The 20,667-nt window shown below is 45.1% G+C and overlaps 1 protein-coding gene across 2 annotated transcripts in view; it reads left to right on the forward strand.

The window, feature by feature from the left end:
• CERS6 (ceramide synthase 6) overlaps window positions 1-20,667 on the forward strand; it is a 347,509-nt gene that overhangs the window by 103,922 nt on the left and 222,920 nt on the right. For both annotated transcript variants that reach the window (XM_066346008.1, XM_066346009.1), the window contains exon 3: window positions 35-165. In XM_066346008.1, coding sequence (XP_066202105.1) covers window positions 35-165 — 131 coding nt within the window. The remainder of the gene's footprint in view (window positions 1-34; window positions 166-20,667) is intronic.

The following is a 20,667-nucleotide window of genomic DNA, read 5'->3' on the forward strand; positions in this document are numbered from 1 at the left end:
GATGAAAAGATTTTCCTGGTACCTTGTTTCATAGCATCCCGATGAAAAGAGATTGGAGGGCCTCTCCAAGCAGCTGGACTGGGATGTTCGCAGCATTCAACGCTGGTTTCGACAAAGACGCAACCAGGAGAAACCAAGCACAATGAAGAGGTTCTGTGAGAGCATGTAAGTTGCTACTTTATTTTTTTGAAAGAAAAATCTGTGTCATAACTCATACCATCCCTGAGGTGAAAAAATAAAACTCGGTACAGGCTTCAACAGCCCTTAAAAAGCATGCCACCTGGGGCCCTGGCCAGTTGGCTCAGTGGTAGAGCATCAGCCCAGCGTGTGGAAGTCCTGAGTTTGATTCCCGGCCAGGGCACACAGGAGAAGTGCTCATCTGCTTCTCCACCCCTCCCCCTCTCCTTCCTCTCTGTCTCTCTCTTCCCCTCCCACAGCCAAGGCTCCATTGGAGCAAAGTTGGCCCTGGGCACTGAGGACTGCTCCATGGCCTCCACCTCAGGTGCTAGAATGGCTCTGGCTACAACGGAGCAGTGGCCCAGATGGGCAGAGCTTGCCCCCTGGTGGGCATGCCAGGTGGATCTCGGTCGGGCGCATATGGGAGTCTGACTACCTCCCCGCTTCTAACTTCGGAAAAATACAAAAAAGAAAAAGAAAAAAAAAGCATGCTACCTGGTGAGAAAATAGTCCATGAAAAACTGGGGAAATACTTAGTACAAATTTGTGATTTCCACCTTGGATGCAGTAAATGAAGTTGGTTTCTGCATGGAGTTCCTACAAAGTAGGCATATTACAGGGCTGACAATGCTATGTTCAATCAGCCGCCTTTGAAATATAGCACTAAAAGTCATTACGTTTATAGTCTGAATTTTAGTAGAGCGGACATTGTCATGATGTTCTTCCCACTGAGAAAAGCTGAGATACTAGGATGTATTATTGGAAGGCCTTGCTGATGGCCTGTATTCCTGGAGATTTAAGAAATGGCTGTATTCCACCTGGGTGAGTTTAATGAAGCATTGCTTGAAGATGGGGGGGATGGAATGAAAGTCTCTTCTACTTCATAAATGTGAACTTGATGATGTGTAAATTATACATCAGTGAAGCTGTTAAAAATAATAAAAGACCCACAGAGAACTCTTCTAGCACAGTGATATTTTGAAGTAGTGAAACTCCATACACTTATCTGTGGGAAAGTTAGAGAAAGGAATGTGGGAGCCTCGAGCACATGCCCCAGAAAGGGGAGATTCTGCCTCGTTGCTCTGTTTGGTTTTCATCCTCTGGGATAGGACTGTGCTTTTGTCTAATGGTTCTTTCCTTTGAGAACTTTTTCCTGACCCCTGGTTGTAGCTCCCTCTGTTGCAGGCTCTTTCTGTTTGTGGTTAAAGTTACATTTTCAGGTTTAGCTTTCAGTTATGTCTAAAAAGTATTTTAGCAGTTGCAATCTAGAGTTTAGAGGGAAACCTTATCTTATAGGAGAATGAGTGAGCGGCAGAATGATATTATAAATCTTAGGACTGGATAAGTTTGAAGAGCATAAACAGGGTCTTCAGGAGGTCAGAATATTTATAAAATGTAGAAAAACAACCGAAGAGATACAATCTGCAAAGCCCTTCCTATAATTGAAGTTAGTGGCAGTTTATGGAGGAAGGATTTATGTATCTGGGCTACTGCTCAGAAGTTGGGATTGCTTCCTGCCCTGGTCCTGCCACATACACCAAGGGCCTGGGCTCGGCCTTTGAGCCGCGGGTCTGAGCAGGGCTCCAGTGGGGTCTCAGCTGTGTCCACCTACTGAAACTCATGTGCCAGCTGCTTCCACTCTAGTTAACTTCCTTGGTAACTCCGCTAACCCTTTTTATACTCTCCCGAGTCTATACCAGTGTGCATAGGAATCAGTCACCTGGATCTTCCTAAAGTGCAGATTCTGATCTAGTTGTTCTATGACGGCAGCCGAGATTACGTTTCTAACAAGTGCCCAGGCCATGCTGCTGGTCCATGTCCCACACTTTGAATGGCAAAGCTGAACGTCTTCTCCTTGAATTCAGTTGGTCTTTATCTGCATCACCAGGATGGTCACAGTTACAATTAGTTAAAAATATTTCTAAATGATAGTTAGAGGTTTGGCAATGTGAAGGCACGATTGGGGTGAGGGGTGAGGGGGTGCATAAAAGGTATAAATTATGGTATTTTTTTCCTCAGGAAGCTTATTGTAATAGTGTTAGATGAGATGTAATATCTGAATATGTGAGAGTAAGTGACAGGTACTAAAAAATAACCAGATACGTGCGCTGAATGATTTGTATGCACAGCCAGTAACTAAAGATGAATGGATAAAGATCAGTTGTGGATTAGAGTACACATAGGGGTTGCTAGGACTAGAGCTGAGTCATTACCAGTGTGGCCTTCACCTCTCTGTTGCAGAAAACTTTGTGGAGAACTTTGTTTTGAAACTCTTTGTCCTTGCTCTCCTGGTTGCCACTAGATGCTCCTGCCTTTCTGAGGGCTTTTGTTTGCATCATTTATTCTGTATTTTCTGTATGGTCTTTAATGGGCCACTTCTCCACATTCAGTCTTCAGCCTATTATTTCCCTCATTCTACCTTCCACCCGCTGCGTAGAGTTCTTTCCTCTCGTCAACTTCTTCCAAAGCCATGTGTCCAGTGCAGATGTTTCTTCTGAGGTATCTCCAACTGACAACTCTGATTTGCTTTTACTCTTTATTTCTCATTTTCTTGTATTGTTTGTATGTCTTCATTCTGTTACTGGCTGGAAGCAAACCAACAGGCCCCTAAGGTTCATGAGTTCCTCCCTCCCTTCCTCCCTTCCTCCCTCCCTCCCTCCCTCCCTTCCTTCCTTCCTTCCTTCCTTCCTTCCTTCCTTCCTTCCTTCCTTCCTCCCTCCCTCCCTCCCTCCCTCCCTCCCTCCCTCCCTTCCTTCCTTCCCGCTCTCCTTCCTTCCTTCCTTCCTTCCTTCCTTCCTTCCTTCCTTCCTTCCTTCCTTCCTTCCTTCCTTCCTTCTTTCCTTCCCTCCCTCCTTCCCTAACCTCCTTCCTCCCTTCCTTCCTTCTTTTCTCCCTCCCTCCTTCTTTCCCCCTTCCTTCCCCCCTGCCTTCCTCCTTCCCTCTCTGCCTCTATCTTTCCCTCCCTTCCTCTCTCCCTCCCTCCTTCCTACCCTCCCATCTTCTATCCTTCCTTCTTTCCAGAGGGAGACAGTGAGGACTTTCACATGTGCCCTGGCCAGGATCTACCTGGCAACCCCATCTTGGACCGATGCTCGTGTACTGAGCTATTTTTAGCACCTGAGTCTGTCATGCTTGGACCAATCAACCTATCCTCAGCACCCAGGGCCACGCATGAACCTATTGAGCCACTGGCTGCAGGAGGGGAAGAGGGAGAGAAGGGGAAGAGGAATGGAGAGAGAAGCAGGTGGTTGCTTCTCCTGTGTGCCCTGACTGGGAATTGAACCTAGACATCCATATGGTAGGCCAGCACTCTGTCCACTGAGCCATCAGCCAGGGCCTCATGAGTTTTTTGTAAAGCCACTGCTATGGCCCCAGTCGTAATGGTTCTCATTATTTATCTCATAATTATAGGTATTTCATTTGCTACAAAAAATTTTTACATTTTCCTAAAATACTTTTATCTCCATGGTCTGCTGCTTTAAAACTTTAATGAATTTTCTACTACTATAGGATTAATACTAGGCACCTTAGCCTGTTAGCTAGAGTCTGGCCTTTATCTGTTTGGTATCAGTCACCCAAATGACTTCTTCCTTCTGTAGGGCTATCTTTTCACTGTCTATATGCTGTTCATTCCTGCCTTGATCTGTGCTGTGTTCCTGACCTGGCACACCCACGTTCCTCTGCCCTGCCCGTTTATCCCATATCCATTCTTCAAACCCCAGGCCCTCTCAGATATATGGCATGGCTGTTGGGGTCTGGGTTGAGTTCTGCTTCTTCTGGACTCTTAGAGTCCTTATTGTAAGTGCTGGTAACTTAACATTGAGTCACATGTTTTCTTATGTGGTCCTTTATCTGTTCTTAGTGTATCTATATATTTTCACCCTAATTATATCATATGTGCTCCTTGAGGGCACGAGAATGACATCTTGTTTTCCTTGCATTCTTCTCAGCCTTGACCACAACATATAGACTCTGCTGAACAAATATTTTTCAAGTTTGTATGTTAAGATGACATGGTTTTGTAAGGATTTGCTGATCTAAGTTGGCATCCTGCCCCTCAGAATGAAAAGTGTCTAACATACGCTGCCTTAGCCTAAATTTCACCTGGGAAAGTTACTGAACTATGGAAAGCTCCAAGCCAATTTCCGATGTAGAAATCAGGGGCATAGAACGAGATGGCAAAGGAGTGCATGTAGAAAACACCATGAAGAATAAAGCAAAATTATATTGGTCAGTGTATGCACACATGTATGGCACAATCATTTGCTCATTGATTTAAAAAGTGATCTGGGAAAGCTGTTCTTAATCAAGGATGCACGCCATAATCATCTGGTAAGCTTTCCAAACTATGGATGCCCAGGCCCCACCCCCACCCCCGGCATGTTTGAGTAAGTAGGGGTCTGGACCTCCGTATCTTGGAAGAAATGCCCTGAACATTGATGACACACATCCCAGGTTAAGAAACACTAATCTCTGAGAAGTGATGACTGCTGTTCAAAAATATGACAAGAGCTAGACAACACAAAGTTGGAGCTTATAGATCTAGGGCCCCAGTATAAAGACGGTCTAGTTTTTCTGTTATGTAAGTTACCATTTTAGAAAATATAGAATCCCTTCCGGGGAATTGTACTTCATCTTTCAGCGGTATAGAATGCACCAAGATGCATGCCAAACAGTGCTTATAACCATCTGCTGGCGCGTCTAATTTGGGGCACACCCATTTAATGCAGAAGGACTGAGTAGAAGTTGTTGAGCAAGTAATGTGTTGAAACACGGACATGATATTTTTTTCTTCAAGCTGATGTCAGTCATTTATAGCTGTGTCCATTTTGAGGACTATTTCTTCCAGAAGCATTTCATTCTTTATTGGAAACAGAAATAGAGCTTTTCATGAGGGAGTGTAGTATTTGTGAAAATGAGATGTCTTGTGAGACATTTTAGGAGAAACTGGTTCTGAATGGGAGGCATTTAACGGGGGGGAGGGGGTATACTTTTAAGGTTGCTGAAGCTTTGCCTTCCTCCTCCAACAGTTGTATCTGGATAACATAAAAATAAATATCTGTAATAAAAATGTCTGCAGGATGACACAGAAAGGGGCAGAGATAAGTTTTCAAAATAAATAGCTTTCCTCTCACTCATGCCCTACCTATGCTCATTATTTCTGAATACTGTGCAGGAACTTTAATAGCACATATCTGGGAATAAACATTATATATAGCTTTTATTTAAGCAGTCTGCAATTGACTGGACAGATAAATCTACCATATGATAACCTGAAAATACAGGAGACAGAGTAGTCACACTTCACAGAGTAATAGTAATTTATTTGAAGTTTGCTTCGTATGGAGCCTTGCTTATAAGATGAGAACCCAAGATTGTCTTTTTTTTAGGAATTCCACTTTAGAGTTGATGCTGATTAAAATGATCTCCCAGTGCTGCTGTAGGTGAATGCTGTGGGTCCGTAGTAGCATGATGACCAAAATCTGGGAACCTTATGAAAGTATGACTTCATTTCTGCAAAGAAGCCCTGTGACAGGGGTTGGGAACCTACGGCTCGTGAGCCAGATGTGGCTCTTTTGATGGCTGCATCTGGCTCACAGGCAAATCTTTAATAAAAAAAATAACAATGTTAAAAATATAAAACATTCTCATGTATTACAATCCATTCATTTCCTACCGTTCATGTTCATGGTTGCTAGTGGCTGGAGCCAATCACAGCTGTCCTCTGAGACAACACCAAATTTTTATTGGATAATGCGTAACGTACACAGGTCATTGTATGGCTCTCATGGAATTACATTTTAAAATATGTGGCGTTCATGGCTCTCTCAGCCAAAAAGGTTCCTGACCCCTGCCCTGTGACCTTCTTAATTTGTGATTTCATTGAACTTAGGTTAAGCCAGCAATGAGAAATGAGTGGCTTAACCAGTTGCCTTCCTGCCACCAACTCAGTCCCTATGTTTATTTAGTTCCTGTTTTCCTTGGGCAAACGCACAGTGCTGTCTTGTGACCTCAGTAAAGAAAGTAGAGCCTACTAACTGAGGGGTGAAAAAGGATCGGTGTTGTACAGGAAGCAAGTTGCAGATGACTGTTTGATCTGAGGAAATTGTGTGGTGAATATGTATTCAACAGGTTTTTATTACTCAGCCACCTGTTTGCAGAAAAACCAACTGAATAGTTGTAAACTGTTTTAGAATCTTCCATGTATTCCATACTCTAGTGATGGACAGAATTTGCCAAAAAGAAAATTTGGTTTTGATGATTTTCTCCATCATATCATGACATGAGTATCATTTACAAAGTTCACTATCAACATTCTCCTGAAGATGGATGCTATTTTAGAACAGGAGGATAAGAAAGTATTATCCTTTAGAAAAATGGCATCTGACTTTTTTTCAGTACTGGGATACATTGTCAGCAATATGGTGATGCTGCTGATCATGAGTCTGGAAAAAATTAATCATAAAATTGGAGGACAGCCTCTCAGTTCTTGAATAGTGTAGGGCTGATTTGTTTTATTGCTGTTGTGAAGATGGTGATTATTTTTCATTAATACAAAACTATTCCTAGATTGATAAATAATTGCTATCACCCACAGGACATAGTTACTGGCCTCGTTATTGTTCAGATTTGGTTGAGACAATGAATGTCTTGTTTTTCAAGACTATTCTTGTCTATTTTAAATGGTTGTAAATCAGTGGGTTGTATTCAGGTCAGTTTTAACTTTGGAGCAGGGGTCAGCAAACTTTTCCTGTAAATGGCCAGAAAGTAGATATTTTAGGCCACACGAACCTTGTCACAGTGACAACCGGCTGTTGTGGCACAAAAACAGCCCTAGACAATGCAAATGTGCATGGCTGGCTTCCAATAAAACTTTATTTATGGTGCTGAAGTTTGAATTCATCATTTTCAAGTGTCATGAAGCATTATTCTTAAAGACATTTTTTTCCAACTATTTGAAAATTTTCAAACTATTCTTAACTCATGGGCTGTACAAAATCAGATAGCCTGCTGGATTTGGCTGGCAAGCTCTAGTTCGCTAAGTGCTTTAGGATTATAGTACTATTAACAGTTGTTTGAGAGTTCAAGAAAGAGAGGGTGGTCTTAACAGCACCAGGCACCAGAGTCCATTGCTCAGTGTTGGCATGTAGTAGAAGCATTAGGGCGGTTCTGTAATCGGTACGCCCTATCTCTCATATTCCTGGGACACGGTGCCTTAATGCTGTGCAGTTTCCGTTAGCTCAGTCAAGCCCTCTCTGAAGTTACTGATATTCTTAGTGCCACTTTCACTGCAGACATTCTGAAAATCGATGAACCTGACTTAGGCCATCCTTTTGCCCTGAGTAAGCTTTTGAAACCTTCCCCCTCTTTTTACTCCAGACCTTCCCTCTGTAGCAAGTGGACTCGGCTTTCCAATCAGATCAAACCTCTCACTTCCTTTGACGGCATATGGCTAGGCCTCTAATTCTTGTGTACTGGCTAAGTAAGGAAAACATATTTTTGCTAAAAATATCATACTTTGGTGAAACTGGCTGAATACTCTATTGTTAGTCAGTTTTCTTTAAATCCTCAGTTTCATAAGTCTCTGTAGATATGTTTTTCCAAGAATTTTACTCAACATGGAGTTGGATAATGACGAAAAGGACAGAGTATAATGAGGAGTAACTGAATTTGTGAAGGCTTGATATTTTTATTTAATACTTGTCTGTCATATTTTGAATCTATACATTATTTTTCTTTGTTGTTTAATCTATTTGAAAAGTTAGTTATTTCTGAGTTAGAACAAAACTCATGAAAATTATTATAATCAGCTTTGGTTATAGGAAATGGATAAAAGTACACATAATATTTGTAAAATTTGGAGAAAAGCCCTCCAAAGCCTACCATGCAGAAATTAATATTTACCTTTTGCTACTTATACAGGCTTATAGTCTACATAAGCACCCACACAAATCCACATACATGCTGTGTATCTGAGTTTGGTGTCTGCCCTTCTTGAGATTTATCCATAAGTTACTACTTCCTGAGTGGCAGTACAGTCAGTTGTACTATAAAATGATGTATGCATTCCTAAAAATTGCCACACCACACAAAATTGCACAGTAAAGCCAGACAACGCATGGCTTATGAGAAAAATGAGTTGGGACGCAACACTCAAAAACTTCATCAGTGATATGAAAAAAAGGGTTAGGAACCAAGGGAACAACTGAGTGGAACAATGAGTTGATGCTTCTCTCTCTTTCTCTATCTCCCCTGCCTCCCCCCCTCTTTAAAATTAAAAAAGAGATCTCTTTAAAATTAAAAAAATTTGGCCCTGGCCGGTTGGCTCAGCGGTAGAGTGTCGGCCTGGCGTGTGGGGGACCCAGGTTCGATTCCCGGCCAGGGCACATAGGAGAGGCGCCCATTTGCTTCTCCACCCCCCCCCCCTTTCCTCTCTGTCTCTCTCTTCCCCTCCCGCAGCCGAGGCTCCATTGGAGCAAGGATGGCCTGGGCGCTGGGGATGGCTCCTTGGCCTCTGCCTCAGGTGCTAGAGTGGCTCTGGTCACGGTGGGGCGACGCCCCGGAGGGGCAGAGCGTTGCCCCCTGGTGGGCAGAGCTTCGCCCCTGGTGGGCGTGCCGGGTGGATCCCGGTCGGGCGCATGCGGGAGTCTGTCTGACTGTCTCTCCCCGTTTCCAGCTTCAGAAAAATACAAAAAAAATAAAAAAATAAAATTAAAAAATTTTTTTAAAAGAGTTAGGAACCTAGTTAAAACAGCAGCATGGTTTTGTACTTGTACAAATGTTAAAAAATAGACTGTCATTAATACCTTGAAAAAGATCTGACGTTTGCTTGTAAGTTAGTGTTGGTGTAATAGTCTGCTGGAGCACCGTAACAAGTACCACAGGCTAGGGGGCTTAAACAGCAGACATTTATTTCTCATAGTTCTGGAGGCTGGAAGTCCAAGATTAATGTGTTATAAGACTGGTTTCTTCTGAGACCTTTCTTGTTGGCCATTTTTGTGCTCACTTGTTCTTTCCTCTGTGCACACTCACCCTTGATATCCTTTCTCTTTATAAGGACACCAGTTATATTGGACTAAGACTCCAAACTCAGAACCTCATTTAATTTTAATTGCCTCCTTAAAGGCCCTATTTTCAAATACAATCTCATTGTATTAGTTTACGACTTCAACCTGTGAACATTGGAAGGCACAATTTAGTCTATAATAGTGTTGAAAGGGTTACAGCTCATAAGTTTCGGTGAAGCAGAAGAGAGAAGATGACCCAGAATTGGAGAGAAAGTTGTGACACCACATGGGTGTCACATAATATGTGTCTCATAATATGTGTCTCATAATATGTGTGAATGGAGGTAGCTTGGAGATATGTGAGCATTGTGTGTGTGAGTGCGTGTGTGTGTTTTGTGTATTTCTGTACTGCTCAGGTTAACTTAGCATAGTTTTCTTCATTTACCTACTTTATGGCAGATGAAATCACACATAAGCAATTATGAAATTCATGTTATACTCACAGAACATTGGAAGACATTCATGGTTTCACAACAAGACCTGTGGCAAGACTCATGGAACAGGGCTGTGGTGAAGGGGGTGGGCTCTGGAGTGAGGTAGTCTGAGTTCAAATCTTCTCTCTAATAAAAATCTGTGGGATATTTGGGACAGATGTTTGGCCACTCTAAGCTTCAATTTCTTTCTTTGTCAAATGGGCAGAGAATGCCTGCCTCCTAGGGTCATTGTGAAGACTAAATGAGTTAACATAAATAGCTGGGACAGGTAGTGAACATTGGCTACTGTCAACATCCTCACATTATCTGTTGTTAGTCAAGGTGGTGTAACAAGCAGCAGCACCAATGGTTAGTATTGTGTCTAAACTGTGCTCTGGTGGTGGCCCCCTCAGAGCCATAGGCACACTGCCTACCGCAGGCAGCTCTGATGTTGGTCATTTTGGGAGGAGAGAGCCCAAGGAGATGATGCGAGGAGAAGGGTTCTCATTTAGGATGAAGCTCTTTCATTCTGGGGAACCCTGAGGAGACAGAATCAGTCTGAGTTCACAGGGCTGTCCACTTTTGGGCTTTACTTAACACAGAAGAAAATGATGTGAAACCTGCCCAAGTCCAGAGCACCAGAGCCTTTGGCTCACTGCTGTGCAGTGCCGTGGCAGGAGTGAATGAGAAAAGGTGTCCTACTTCAGCGGGGAGAGGTGCCCACTGTGCCTCGGGAAGCCAGGTCTTTGAAGCACCACATGAGAAATGTCAGAACAAACAGTGAATGTCTTTGAACCACAGAGATTTAAATTTTGCCCAGGTGATTCTGAGGAGGACACAGCTTGCCTGTATCAGGAAGGGGACGGTAACAAAGCCTTTAGTAAATAAAGCCATCTCTGCTAGAGCCAGGATGATCTGATCAACTGTCGGCAGGTCAGCATGGCTTCTTGCTGTAAGCGCTTGCTGTTCAATGTGATATTTATTGGTTGCCTCCTACATGCAAGTGAAGGGGCTAAGGAGGCAATTGGTCTTGAACAAATTTGAGGATGGGACCAATGTTTCTGGTTTATGTTACCCTTAGTGAGTAATTTAACTTTGCTAGGTCCCAGGTGCCTCTTCTATGAAGGAGAAATGACTCCTACTTAAAGGTTATGTTGGGGATTAAATGAGAGGGTTACGTATAGAGTACATCTCTCCATGCCTGGGGGCTGCAGAGTTGAATAAGCAATAATTTCTGACCTTGTGGAACTCATAAGGGCAATTTGATTCTTTTTACTAGTAAAGGTGTCAGTGCCTTGGCTAGGGAGCTACAGCCGGTGATACCTAAGTAACGTGGCTCTTCCTAGGCCCTTAACTCATTGCCCCAGCTGTGGGCTTTTCTGGGTGTTGTATCTTAATGTGCCATCAGGAGAACTAATTTTAGATGGTTGAGAAGGAAGCACTTTGTCGCTTCCTCTTAGGAACCTGGAGTGGTTTGTCCTCTCTTTTTGTTCTTTTCTTTACTCCACCCCCCACCCTACAGTTAGAGGGGCAGGTGCCTTCTGCTTCCTCCTCACTAGTTGCTCTTCTGTGATTAGCTCATGGCAACCACGTCCCTTGGAAAGGGGCAGACAAGAGGCTTAAAAGAATCTTCAGTTATTACTAATTTGACTGTAGATTGTCTTTAAAGTTGGTATAATGCACGTGACTCCTAACGTTGGGATATAGCACCTAGTAATTTGAGGGGCAGATATGTTTGTGTATAAGGAGGTGGCAGTGGAGGGCAGGCATTGGACAAAGCAGTAGGAGGCCCAGACATTTACCCTTTGGGAAGATCTGAGCAGATTCCCACTGTCTACTGGGGAGGCAGATCTTTCAGGTTTATTTGTAGGCATCCCCAAATCTAAATTCATAACAAGATAGGAAATTGAAAAGCAATCAAGGCCTGTTACTTTCATTTTAAATGCAAGTTGAGCTGCTGACTGTGTCCATTGGGTTGTCCTGATTTGAGAGAATTACTGTATTTTAGAAAAATGACTAAGTTTGCACAGGATTTCTCATTTTGCCTGAATATCATCTCCTAGCAGTTGCCAGCTGAGGGGAGGCAGGATCCTGCTCTTAGAGCTCAGCTTGTAGAAGTGAATGGTACTGTTCTGCAGAGGACATGTGAGTGAGGCAATGGAGCACCATAGCATACAGGTCAAGGTTAGCTACAGAATTAGCATGAATGATAGTGTGCAAATCTTGGCCATTTCACTTAACTCTTCAAGGTTCTGATATCTGCTATTTAGCGACAGATGTAATGACATCACATATTTTCATCTTACATATGATTATATAACAATAGGTTTTCTTGTAGATGTGTTGGGCACCTAATGCTTTTATGTAAGTTAGACCATGAGCAGGGAGGGAAAAGAGATATTTACTGAGGTAGCTATTTACTGGTTTTATTTGGATACTGTCATGGGACATTTATAGTTAATCCTTACAGCCACCCTCTGTAATATGTTAACTGTTAACATGAAGCCCTTCTTATCCATGAAGAAACTGAAGCAAAGAGAGATGGAGTAATAACCCAGTGTCACAAGCTAGTAAGCAACAGAGTAAGAATGTGTACCCGAATGTGTCCAATTCTGGGGGCTTGTGTCATTTCTCCCACACAGAGCTAGGAAGGCTCCAGAGCATTGCGTGTCCTCACACTCAGACAAACACGGAGAGGTCCAGTGTGTCTCATTACGCAGCACGGCCTCTTTCTGTTTCCTGTTGCCCTGCACAGTTCGTGAGGAACTGGGATTCAGTTTCGCTGCTTTCTCCTTGGCACCCTAACTGCACTTTGAGTCATTCTCTGCTAGGGCGCTTGGAGACGTGCTGTTTTCACTCCTGCTTCGCGCTTGGCTATTAAACTGTTCAATGCCTTGACTGCTGGGACTTTCTTCTTCATATTTTCATCCCCACAGCTCAGCACAACACCTGGTGTTTTGTAAGACCTCAATAAATGTCTACTGAATGAATCAATTATTTGGATTAAGAACTGGATCAAACCTCTAGGGACGAGAGGACTGAATTTAATTAGAAGAAGCTTAAGTTTATTGTCTTTGAAATAATCCTAGGGAAGATTGAGATGGGGAGGGAGGAGGCAGAAGGGTTTTCTGGAGAAGGTGACTCTCTTGAATTTTTAGGGATGATAACATTGGTCACATAGAAATAGAGAGTGGGGTTGCCAAAGGCTCTCTGGGGAGTGGAAATTTCCTGAGGAGGATGGTGGATTTGGGGAACTGCAGTCAGCATGAAAGGCGGCCAGGAGGGGAAGAGCCCAGAGGCAAGTGTGAACCTGTTTCTGAGCTAAGGCCTGGGCATTTCTTCCTACCCTTTCCTCTCTGTGTATTTAGGGCCATCTGACCTTCCGCTCTAAAACGTCCTCATTTTGCCTGCTTTCACAAAAACCCCACATTTACAAAGTGCTTAGCTCTTTTAAGAATGTAATTGGCTTTTGTTATCAGTGCCTCATACCAATGTGTGACTAAGTTTGAACCCTTTTTGTGTTTGTTGGAAAAGACACTTGCTCATTGAACATAAATCTCTCATTGGTAGATAGGTAATAGAGATAATTCTGAGCAGACACCTTCATTTGTGGTCTGCCTTCCAACCTTTATCTTGTCTTCTGAAGATGATAATATGGTGCATTGAACGGCATGATGACTATAAGGCCGGTGTTCGTGACCATGCAGGTTCACATTGAATTTGGGCAGATGGTAAAGAAACTGTGGAGCCGGAAAATGGTGGGCCATTCCATTTATTAGAGTTTTGCAACAGCAGATGAGCAAGCAGGCAGGGAAAACTGCTTCTCTCTCTCTCTCTCTCTCTCTCTCTCTCTCTCTCCTCCCAATCAAAACAGCCTGGAGTGGGGGGAACCCCTTCTCTGGCAAACAATAGCAAACAATGGCCCCTCCCTGTGGTGGCAGGCAATCCACAATCTACAATCTGCTGCCCTGAGGGCAAGCACCTGCAGCCTTACATAGCCCCATGCTCATGCACTAACCAGGTAAAGAGCAAGCAAGCAAGCCTAACACAATGACCTCTCCCCATTACTTTCCCCAGCCCGCACACAAACAAGCAGAATTAAACATCCAAAGGAAAGAGAAAGAAATCCAAGTTAAATTAACACCTCACTATTGGCTATACCAACTGAGTCATATTTTATAGCAAAAAAATCAGGGTATGAGACCTATGCTGTTAGTATGCCATTAACTTGGCACTCTACAATCAAGGTCCAACAGTAAAAAAACAAACCAGGAAATGCAGTCAGGAAAATATGAGTATGCTTGTGTGCCTTTGTGGAGAAGTGAGTATTTGAAATCAAGATTGTCCCAGAAAATCCAGAAAAAAAATCATGTGCCCATAGGAGTTAATTCACTTCAATTTCCCAAGTGGTTATGGAAGACTTTTATGTAGCAGGGGCAGCTACTCAGGGATTTAAAGGTAAAAAGAACAAAGTTGCTGTTCTCTGGTGCTCAGTTCAGGAGGGGGAAAAGGAATCACAATTTAGAAAACAGCCCCAGGTACATCTAGCTTTCCCTGGGGACAGGGCTGAGTCATTGTATTGTCATGAGTTCTTGTGGGTTAGCAAACCACATTTCAGATAAACAGATATAAGAATTTATCAATGTAGAGCGCTTCTTGTAGATGATTTTTATGATGGATATGGGGGACAGAATTAATTTTAAAGTATATAAAATATTGAATTTTGTTTATGGAATTTTTTATCTTCAGGGGAATATTGTTTATCTAGTGATGCCCACTGAACAACAAGTGATCATGTTGTAATGGGTTTGTGCCAGCCCTTCCTACAATGAAGCATATACCATTAAGCCTCACTGTGTTTGTTATTTTTGGGGGTCACCAGGCATGCAAGGAGCGTCACTAGGCATGCAAATTCCTTACTTAGGCTGGCTCTTAATTGTGCTCATTCTTTATGGAAACCAACTTTTATCCAGAGCCATTACCGGTCTTTCTTTTAGGTCTTTCTTTCTCCTCTGTGGATAAAAGGGTGGGGCTAGGAATACGTGAAGGGCCAGAGGGGTAGGTATACTGGAAGTGCTTTTTGGCCCAGTTATCTGAAGATTGGGATGCTGTGGGGGAAACAGCTGTGTTAGGCTTGCTCACTGGTTTACCAGTTGTAGGCACTTTGTTTGATTAGTGCGTGAGCACGTGGCAGTGCTCTGTGTGGATAGTCTATGTAAGGCTTAGAGTGCTTGCACTCAGAGCGGATTGTGGATGGCGGATGGCAGATTGCCTGCCCACCACTGTGAGGGGCTATTTTTGCTGTTTCTTTGCCTGAGAAGTGGTTTGCCTCTGCCTATTTGCTCACTGGCCATTGTAAAATTTTATTAAATGGAATGGCCCAATGCTTTCCAGCTCTACAGTTTCTCTATTATCTGCCTGAATCCAATGCGGACCTGCCTGGCTTCGGTCACCGGCATTATATCTGGCATAGTGGACAGGATTTGGATCAGATCAGTGTGGAGCTGCCGACACCCTTGAAGGGTGGGGTAGAGGAGCAGTCATTGTTTTCCAGCTTATGGTTTCCCATGGCTGTCCTTTTGGGGGCTATGGGCTGGGTGTTTTTTACAGCCCTATGAGAAGAAACCAAGAGCTCTGTGCAAGAGGCTGCGCAAGGTCAAAAGCTGCAGGATGAGCTGCAGACTTAGTGCCAACAACGGCATGAGCTGGAACGGTCACTGGAGAGAGTTGCACATTCGAGAGCTGTAGGGCAGGCTACAGGCTGAGAACCAGCAACAGTGTGAACTGCAATGGTCACTGGAGAGAGCTGCACATTCGAGAGCTGTAGGGCAGGCTACAGGCTGAGAACCAGCAACGGCGTGAACTGCAACGGTCACTGGAGAGAGCTGCACATTCGAGAGCTGTAGGGCAGGCTACAGGCTGAGAACCAGCAACGGCGTGAACTGGAACGGTCACTGGAGAGAGTTGCACATTCGAGAGCTGTAGGGCAGGCTACAGGCTGAGAACCAGCAACAGTGTGAACTGGAATGAGTGCTGGAGAAGGAGGCCGACTGCTGTCCAGAGCTGCTGTGTGTGATGCTGGCTGAGCACCAACAGCACCTGGAACTGGAACAGTCTCTGGAGAAGGAATTATGGGTTTGTGAGCTGCAATTTGCCCTGAAAGCTGAACGCTGGCACCAGCGGTTGCTGGAAAAACAACTGTGGTTTCAAGAGCTCAAGCTTCAGCTTCAGGCTGAGAGCTGGCAGCTCAGGAGCCGAAGCAGGTGCTGAAGATGGAACAGCATCCGTGCCAGCAGAGTGGCTCTGAGTAGGTAGTTGTAGTTGTCTCTGACACCCCTGAGGAGGAGAAGGTTCAAGATGAAACTGCTGTTCGCAGACTCAGCACCCAGCTAGTGGCCACCCAGAAGATAAAAACCCAGCAGCCAAGAGTCCCTCAGGGGCAGGCACAATCCCCTCTGCAGGCAGTTGAGCACTCTGTGGTCCCATCCTACACCCAGGCAGAGCTGATGGAGTTGGGGCTGCAATTCAGGCAGAAACCCACTGAGCCCCTGGCAGCCTGGTTGCTGCAGTTGTGAGACATAGGGGGTGTATGGCATCAGCATCATGCTCTCTGGAACAGAAATGGAGAAATTGGCTGTCTTTATCATGTACTCCTCCTTGAGGCAGCATCTTTAGAACTGCCATGACATTCCAGAAAACCCTACCTGATTAGAATGGGTGATGGCTGCCATTCGGACAGTCTGACAGAGTGCTGGATACTTGCTGGGGCAGTGAGTCGGTGGCAGTTGCTTTAGTGAGCTGACCCAGGCCCTCCAGGAACTAGGTATGAAGAATGCTTTCAATCCGAGGTCCCATGAGCCAGATGAAGAAGTGTTTATGGCAGGGATGGGGGACCTTATTCTCTATAATGCCCTGTCAGCCCTTTTTGGGTCAGTAGTGGCTATTTTGAGCCCCTATGTAGGGCAGCCCATCAACGCAGTTACACAGATGGTAGCAGATTTGGGGGAAATGGAGGCAGCATAGAATCATAACGCTATAAAGGCTGCTGCCCGTGCTACCCGCCCCCCCCCCCCGACTAACATGAGAACCAGGCCTGTAAAGGTTACCCGAACACAGATGTGGGAAGATCTGATGGCAGCCAAGGAAGATAGGGAGAAATTCGATGGCAAGCCTAATAAAATCCTGTTAGCACTTTGGTAGCAGCTTAAGCTGCAACAGAGGTTCCAGCCCCTGAAAAAGCAGGGAAAGCAGGTGGCCGCGGCAGCTGCCTAGAAAATGGCTGGCGTTCGGTTTGCATGGTTGCAGGATTACTTGTTGGAGACAGCTGTGGGAGAGGAAGATACTCAAGACCTATAATCCCACTTGAATAGGAGGAAGGCCAAGGGCCCATCTAACAGGGACAGGCAGGGGGCTGGAGAGCCCATGTGAAATTGGCAATCCACTGGTCCACTTCTGATGTGCAGCAGGTATTGGCATTAGAAGATAATAGGTGCTTCTTTGCAGCAGCAGCAACAGATAAGAGAACTGTCAAGGTGACAGAGGCCTTGAATGTGTTTGACCCGCCAGGCCCTGTAAGCTTGCTGAGGGGTTTGGATGGGGCTTGTGGTAATGGACAGAGTGCTTATGGAAAGACTCTGAGGTCCCTTAATAAAGAGCTGTGTGGCTAGGTGCCTGTAATGGACTTTTACCCTGGTGATTTTCACAGGGAGCTGGGCTATTGTGGACTGATCGTTGAGTGGTATAATGGACTCTTGGACTGCGACCAGAGGGGGGCACCAGCTCCCTTGCTAGCTGGGCGTGCTGCTTGTGGACAGTACTATGAGAGACCTTGATGGGGGGGGGGGCAGCTCCACTGGTGGCCCTCCTGCACGAGGAAGCTGCTCTCGCCCAGTTGCAGAGGTGCACCAAGGTCACTTTCTTCAATGCACATGGCCCTGGACTGTGCAGGCCCTCCCACCTACCGTGGGGTAGTGGGCTAGAGGTGGGCCTCCAGTTAACTCTGGACAGAGTACTCGGAGAGGCATTGTGAAGGGCATCTCTGTAATTATTGTGTAACTTGTGCTATTGCTGTAGTCTGTTTCTTTCTGTAGTGTACCTCACTTCTCACACAGGGACCATTGCGGAGGATACCTGTTGTGAGGCGAGCTACCCTAAAGGGGTGGAATGGGGGGAAAACAGCTGTTAGGCTTGCTCTCTGGTTTATTGGCTGTAAGTACTTGGCTTGATTAGTGCGTGAGCACATGTGCCATGTGTGGATAGTCTATGTAAGGCTATGGGTACTTGGGCTCAGGGCGGACTGTGGATGGCAGATGGCGGATTGCAGATGACAGATCGCCTGCCTGCCACTTTGAGGGGCCATTTTTGTTCTTTCTTTGTCTGAGAAGTGATTTTCCCTGACTGCTTACTTGTCCGCCATTGCAAGACTCTAATAAATGGAATGGCCCAATGCTTTCTAGCTTTGTAGTTTCTCTACCATCCGCCCGAATTCAGTGCCTCGGCCACCGGCATTACAAATACATTCTGCTATTTGCAGAAAAATGGAAACCGACTTGCGCCAAGATGTTGGCATGGTAAGTGCGGTACTCGCATTCTCCCACAACCACATCAAAATTACAACTAAACTACAGAACAACCACCATTCAGAACTGCCTGTAATCTGGCTAAATGGGAGTCCTACAACTAAGGATATAAGGAAGAAGCCACGTCGAGACTGGTAGAAGGGGAAGAGATGCAGAACAGGTCCTACCCCCACGTGTGGTGGGTAAGAATGGAAGGGACATCTTGGCTGCAGAGGTCTGCCTTGAGGAGTGAGTGGTCCCAGCCACACACCAGGCCCCCAAGCCTAGGGTTCCAGTGCTGGGAAGAGAAGTCCCCATAACTTCTGGCTGTGAAAACCAGTGGGAATCGAGGCTGAGGGAGACAGAGGGCTGCTGGAGTCCCAGGCAGCTCCTCTTAAAGGCCCTGTGCACAGACTTACTCAGATTCACTCCCTCTGAGCTCTAGTGCTGGGACAGCAGCTCAGAAGGCACCAGAGACATATGGGGAAGAACTGAATTGTTTGGTATCAGGGAGAGAACTAGGGAACAGCTTTCTCCCAAACAGAAGTACTGGCAGAGACCATTGTTCCTTTGATGAGTTCTCCCCCAGTAGAGCCAGCAGGAGGCTGTATCTGAGTCTCCATCAGCCTGGCTCCACTGTTGGCCCCGCCTGCGTGATTTCCTGAGACTTTGCCCCACCAGCTTGCAGAGCCACCCAAGCTGTTTCCAGTGGCTTTTCCATAGGGATATCCTGTCTTCGCTCATGCTTCACAGTCGTAAAATCTCTCAAACAAGCAGCATCTGGACTCAGCATGCCCCATACCTCTCGCTAAGTGGCCCCTGGTCTGGCACTAGCAGCAGCTGGCTATGGTTTACAGCTTGGCCTTGCCTGGACATATCCCAGACCAGCACAAGTAGCAGCCACCTGCAGATGACTTTATTGCTCAAACTGGGTGCCCCTGGACAGAACACTGGTGGTGATTGACCTTGGCCTATACTTCCTGGGAGGCCCCAGAGCTAGCACACCTGGTGAACAGCTTCAGACCACATTGGAGCACCACCCAATCATCTTCCCAGTGACACACTCAAGGGGTGAGCTCAGTGGCACAGAATCCTGCTGAAGTGAGTCCTGCTCTGAGGGGTGGGCCCCATGCACAGCTGAACCTCTGCAGGGATCGGTGGTCCTTGCAGCTGATCGGGGTAAAACTTTCCCATTGATGTGTGAACAGTGATCAAGGCTCAACTACAACGGGAGAGTGTACACAGCCCACACGGGGGTGAGGGGAGCACCTGGAGTGCCCAACTTGGGTGATCAGGAAGGCTGTGCCACTGGACCCTATAAGACCCCTACTGCATTAGGCCATTCTACCAAGCCCAGGCGATGTAGCAGCTTTATCTAATACACAGAAACAAACACAGGGAGGCTGCCAAAATGAGGCAACAAAGAAACATGTCCCAGATAAAAGAACAGAACTCCAGAAAATGAACTAAACAAAACGGAGACAAGCGATTTACTAGATGCAAAGTTCAAAACACTGGTTATAGACCCTGGCTGGGGAGCTTAGTTGGTTAGATTGTTGTTCCCGTACACCAAGGTTGCGGGTTCGATCCCTCTTCAGGGCACATACAAGAATCCACCGCGAATGCATAGATAAGTGGAACAACAAATTGATTTCTCTCGCCCCGCCCCTTTCCTCTCTCTATTAAAAAAATCAATTATAAAGAAAGACCACTGGTTATTTGGATGCTCAATAAATTTAGGGGAAGAGTAGTTGAACTTAGAGATTACTTCAACAGCATGGAAAAGGACATAGAAACCCTAAAAAAGGACATGGAAGCCATTAAAAAGAACCAGAAACTGCATCTGCTGACACTTTGATCTTAGCCGTTCCAGCCTCTAGAACTGTGAGAACTGTGTGTCTGCTAAACCGCCCAGTGGAAAGTATTTTATGATAACAGCCTTAGCTAAGACAACCAATGACCATGTATTCATTCTTTATCATTATCTTATTTCCACCATTTCCTTATCGTAGTCACAATCATTGTTTACAGGAGCCGTTTCCTAGGGGAGGGAGGACAAGTCACTTGTATCCTTGAGTCAGTCTGTAACTTGGAAGCTCTTCAGACCAACCTGACCCACAGAGTCTATTTTGCTTGGTTACCTTTAAGGAAAACGTCCCCATCTTAATAAAACACAGTTTTCTCCTTAGTTCGTTCTCCTGTGAGCTGCTGACGTAGTAAATTCTTGTTAAATTGGATGATGTGCCCTTCCATCCTCCCTTCTTCCTAAGAAATTCTTTCTGTGCCACATGCTGAAGGTTTTAAGCTACTGCTTGGGTTTCTCTTGAGCTTTGGATGATTTGTTGCATTAGATATTTTTACTTAATATTTGCTTTTAATTTTGAGAAACACACCCAGATATGCCTGCAGCCTGCCCATCAGTTTTCTAGAACTGCATATAAGTAAGACATA

The sequence above is a fragment of the Saccopteryx leptura genome, chromosome 7 (assembly GCF_036850995.1).
Source record: "Saccopteryx leptura isolate mSacLep1 chromosome 7, mSacLep1_pri_phased_curated, whole genome shotgun sequence".
Classification (NCBI taxonomy): Eukaryota; Metazoa; Chordata; class Mammalia; order Chiroptera; family Emballonuridae; genus Saccopteryx; species Saccopteryx leptura.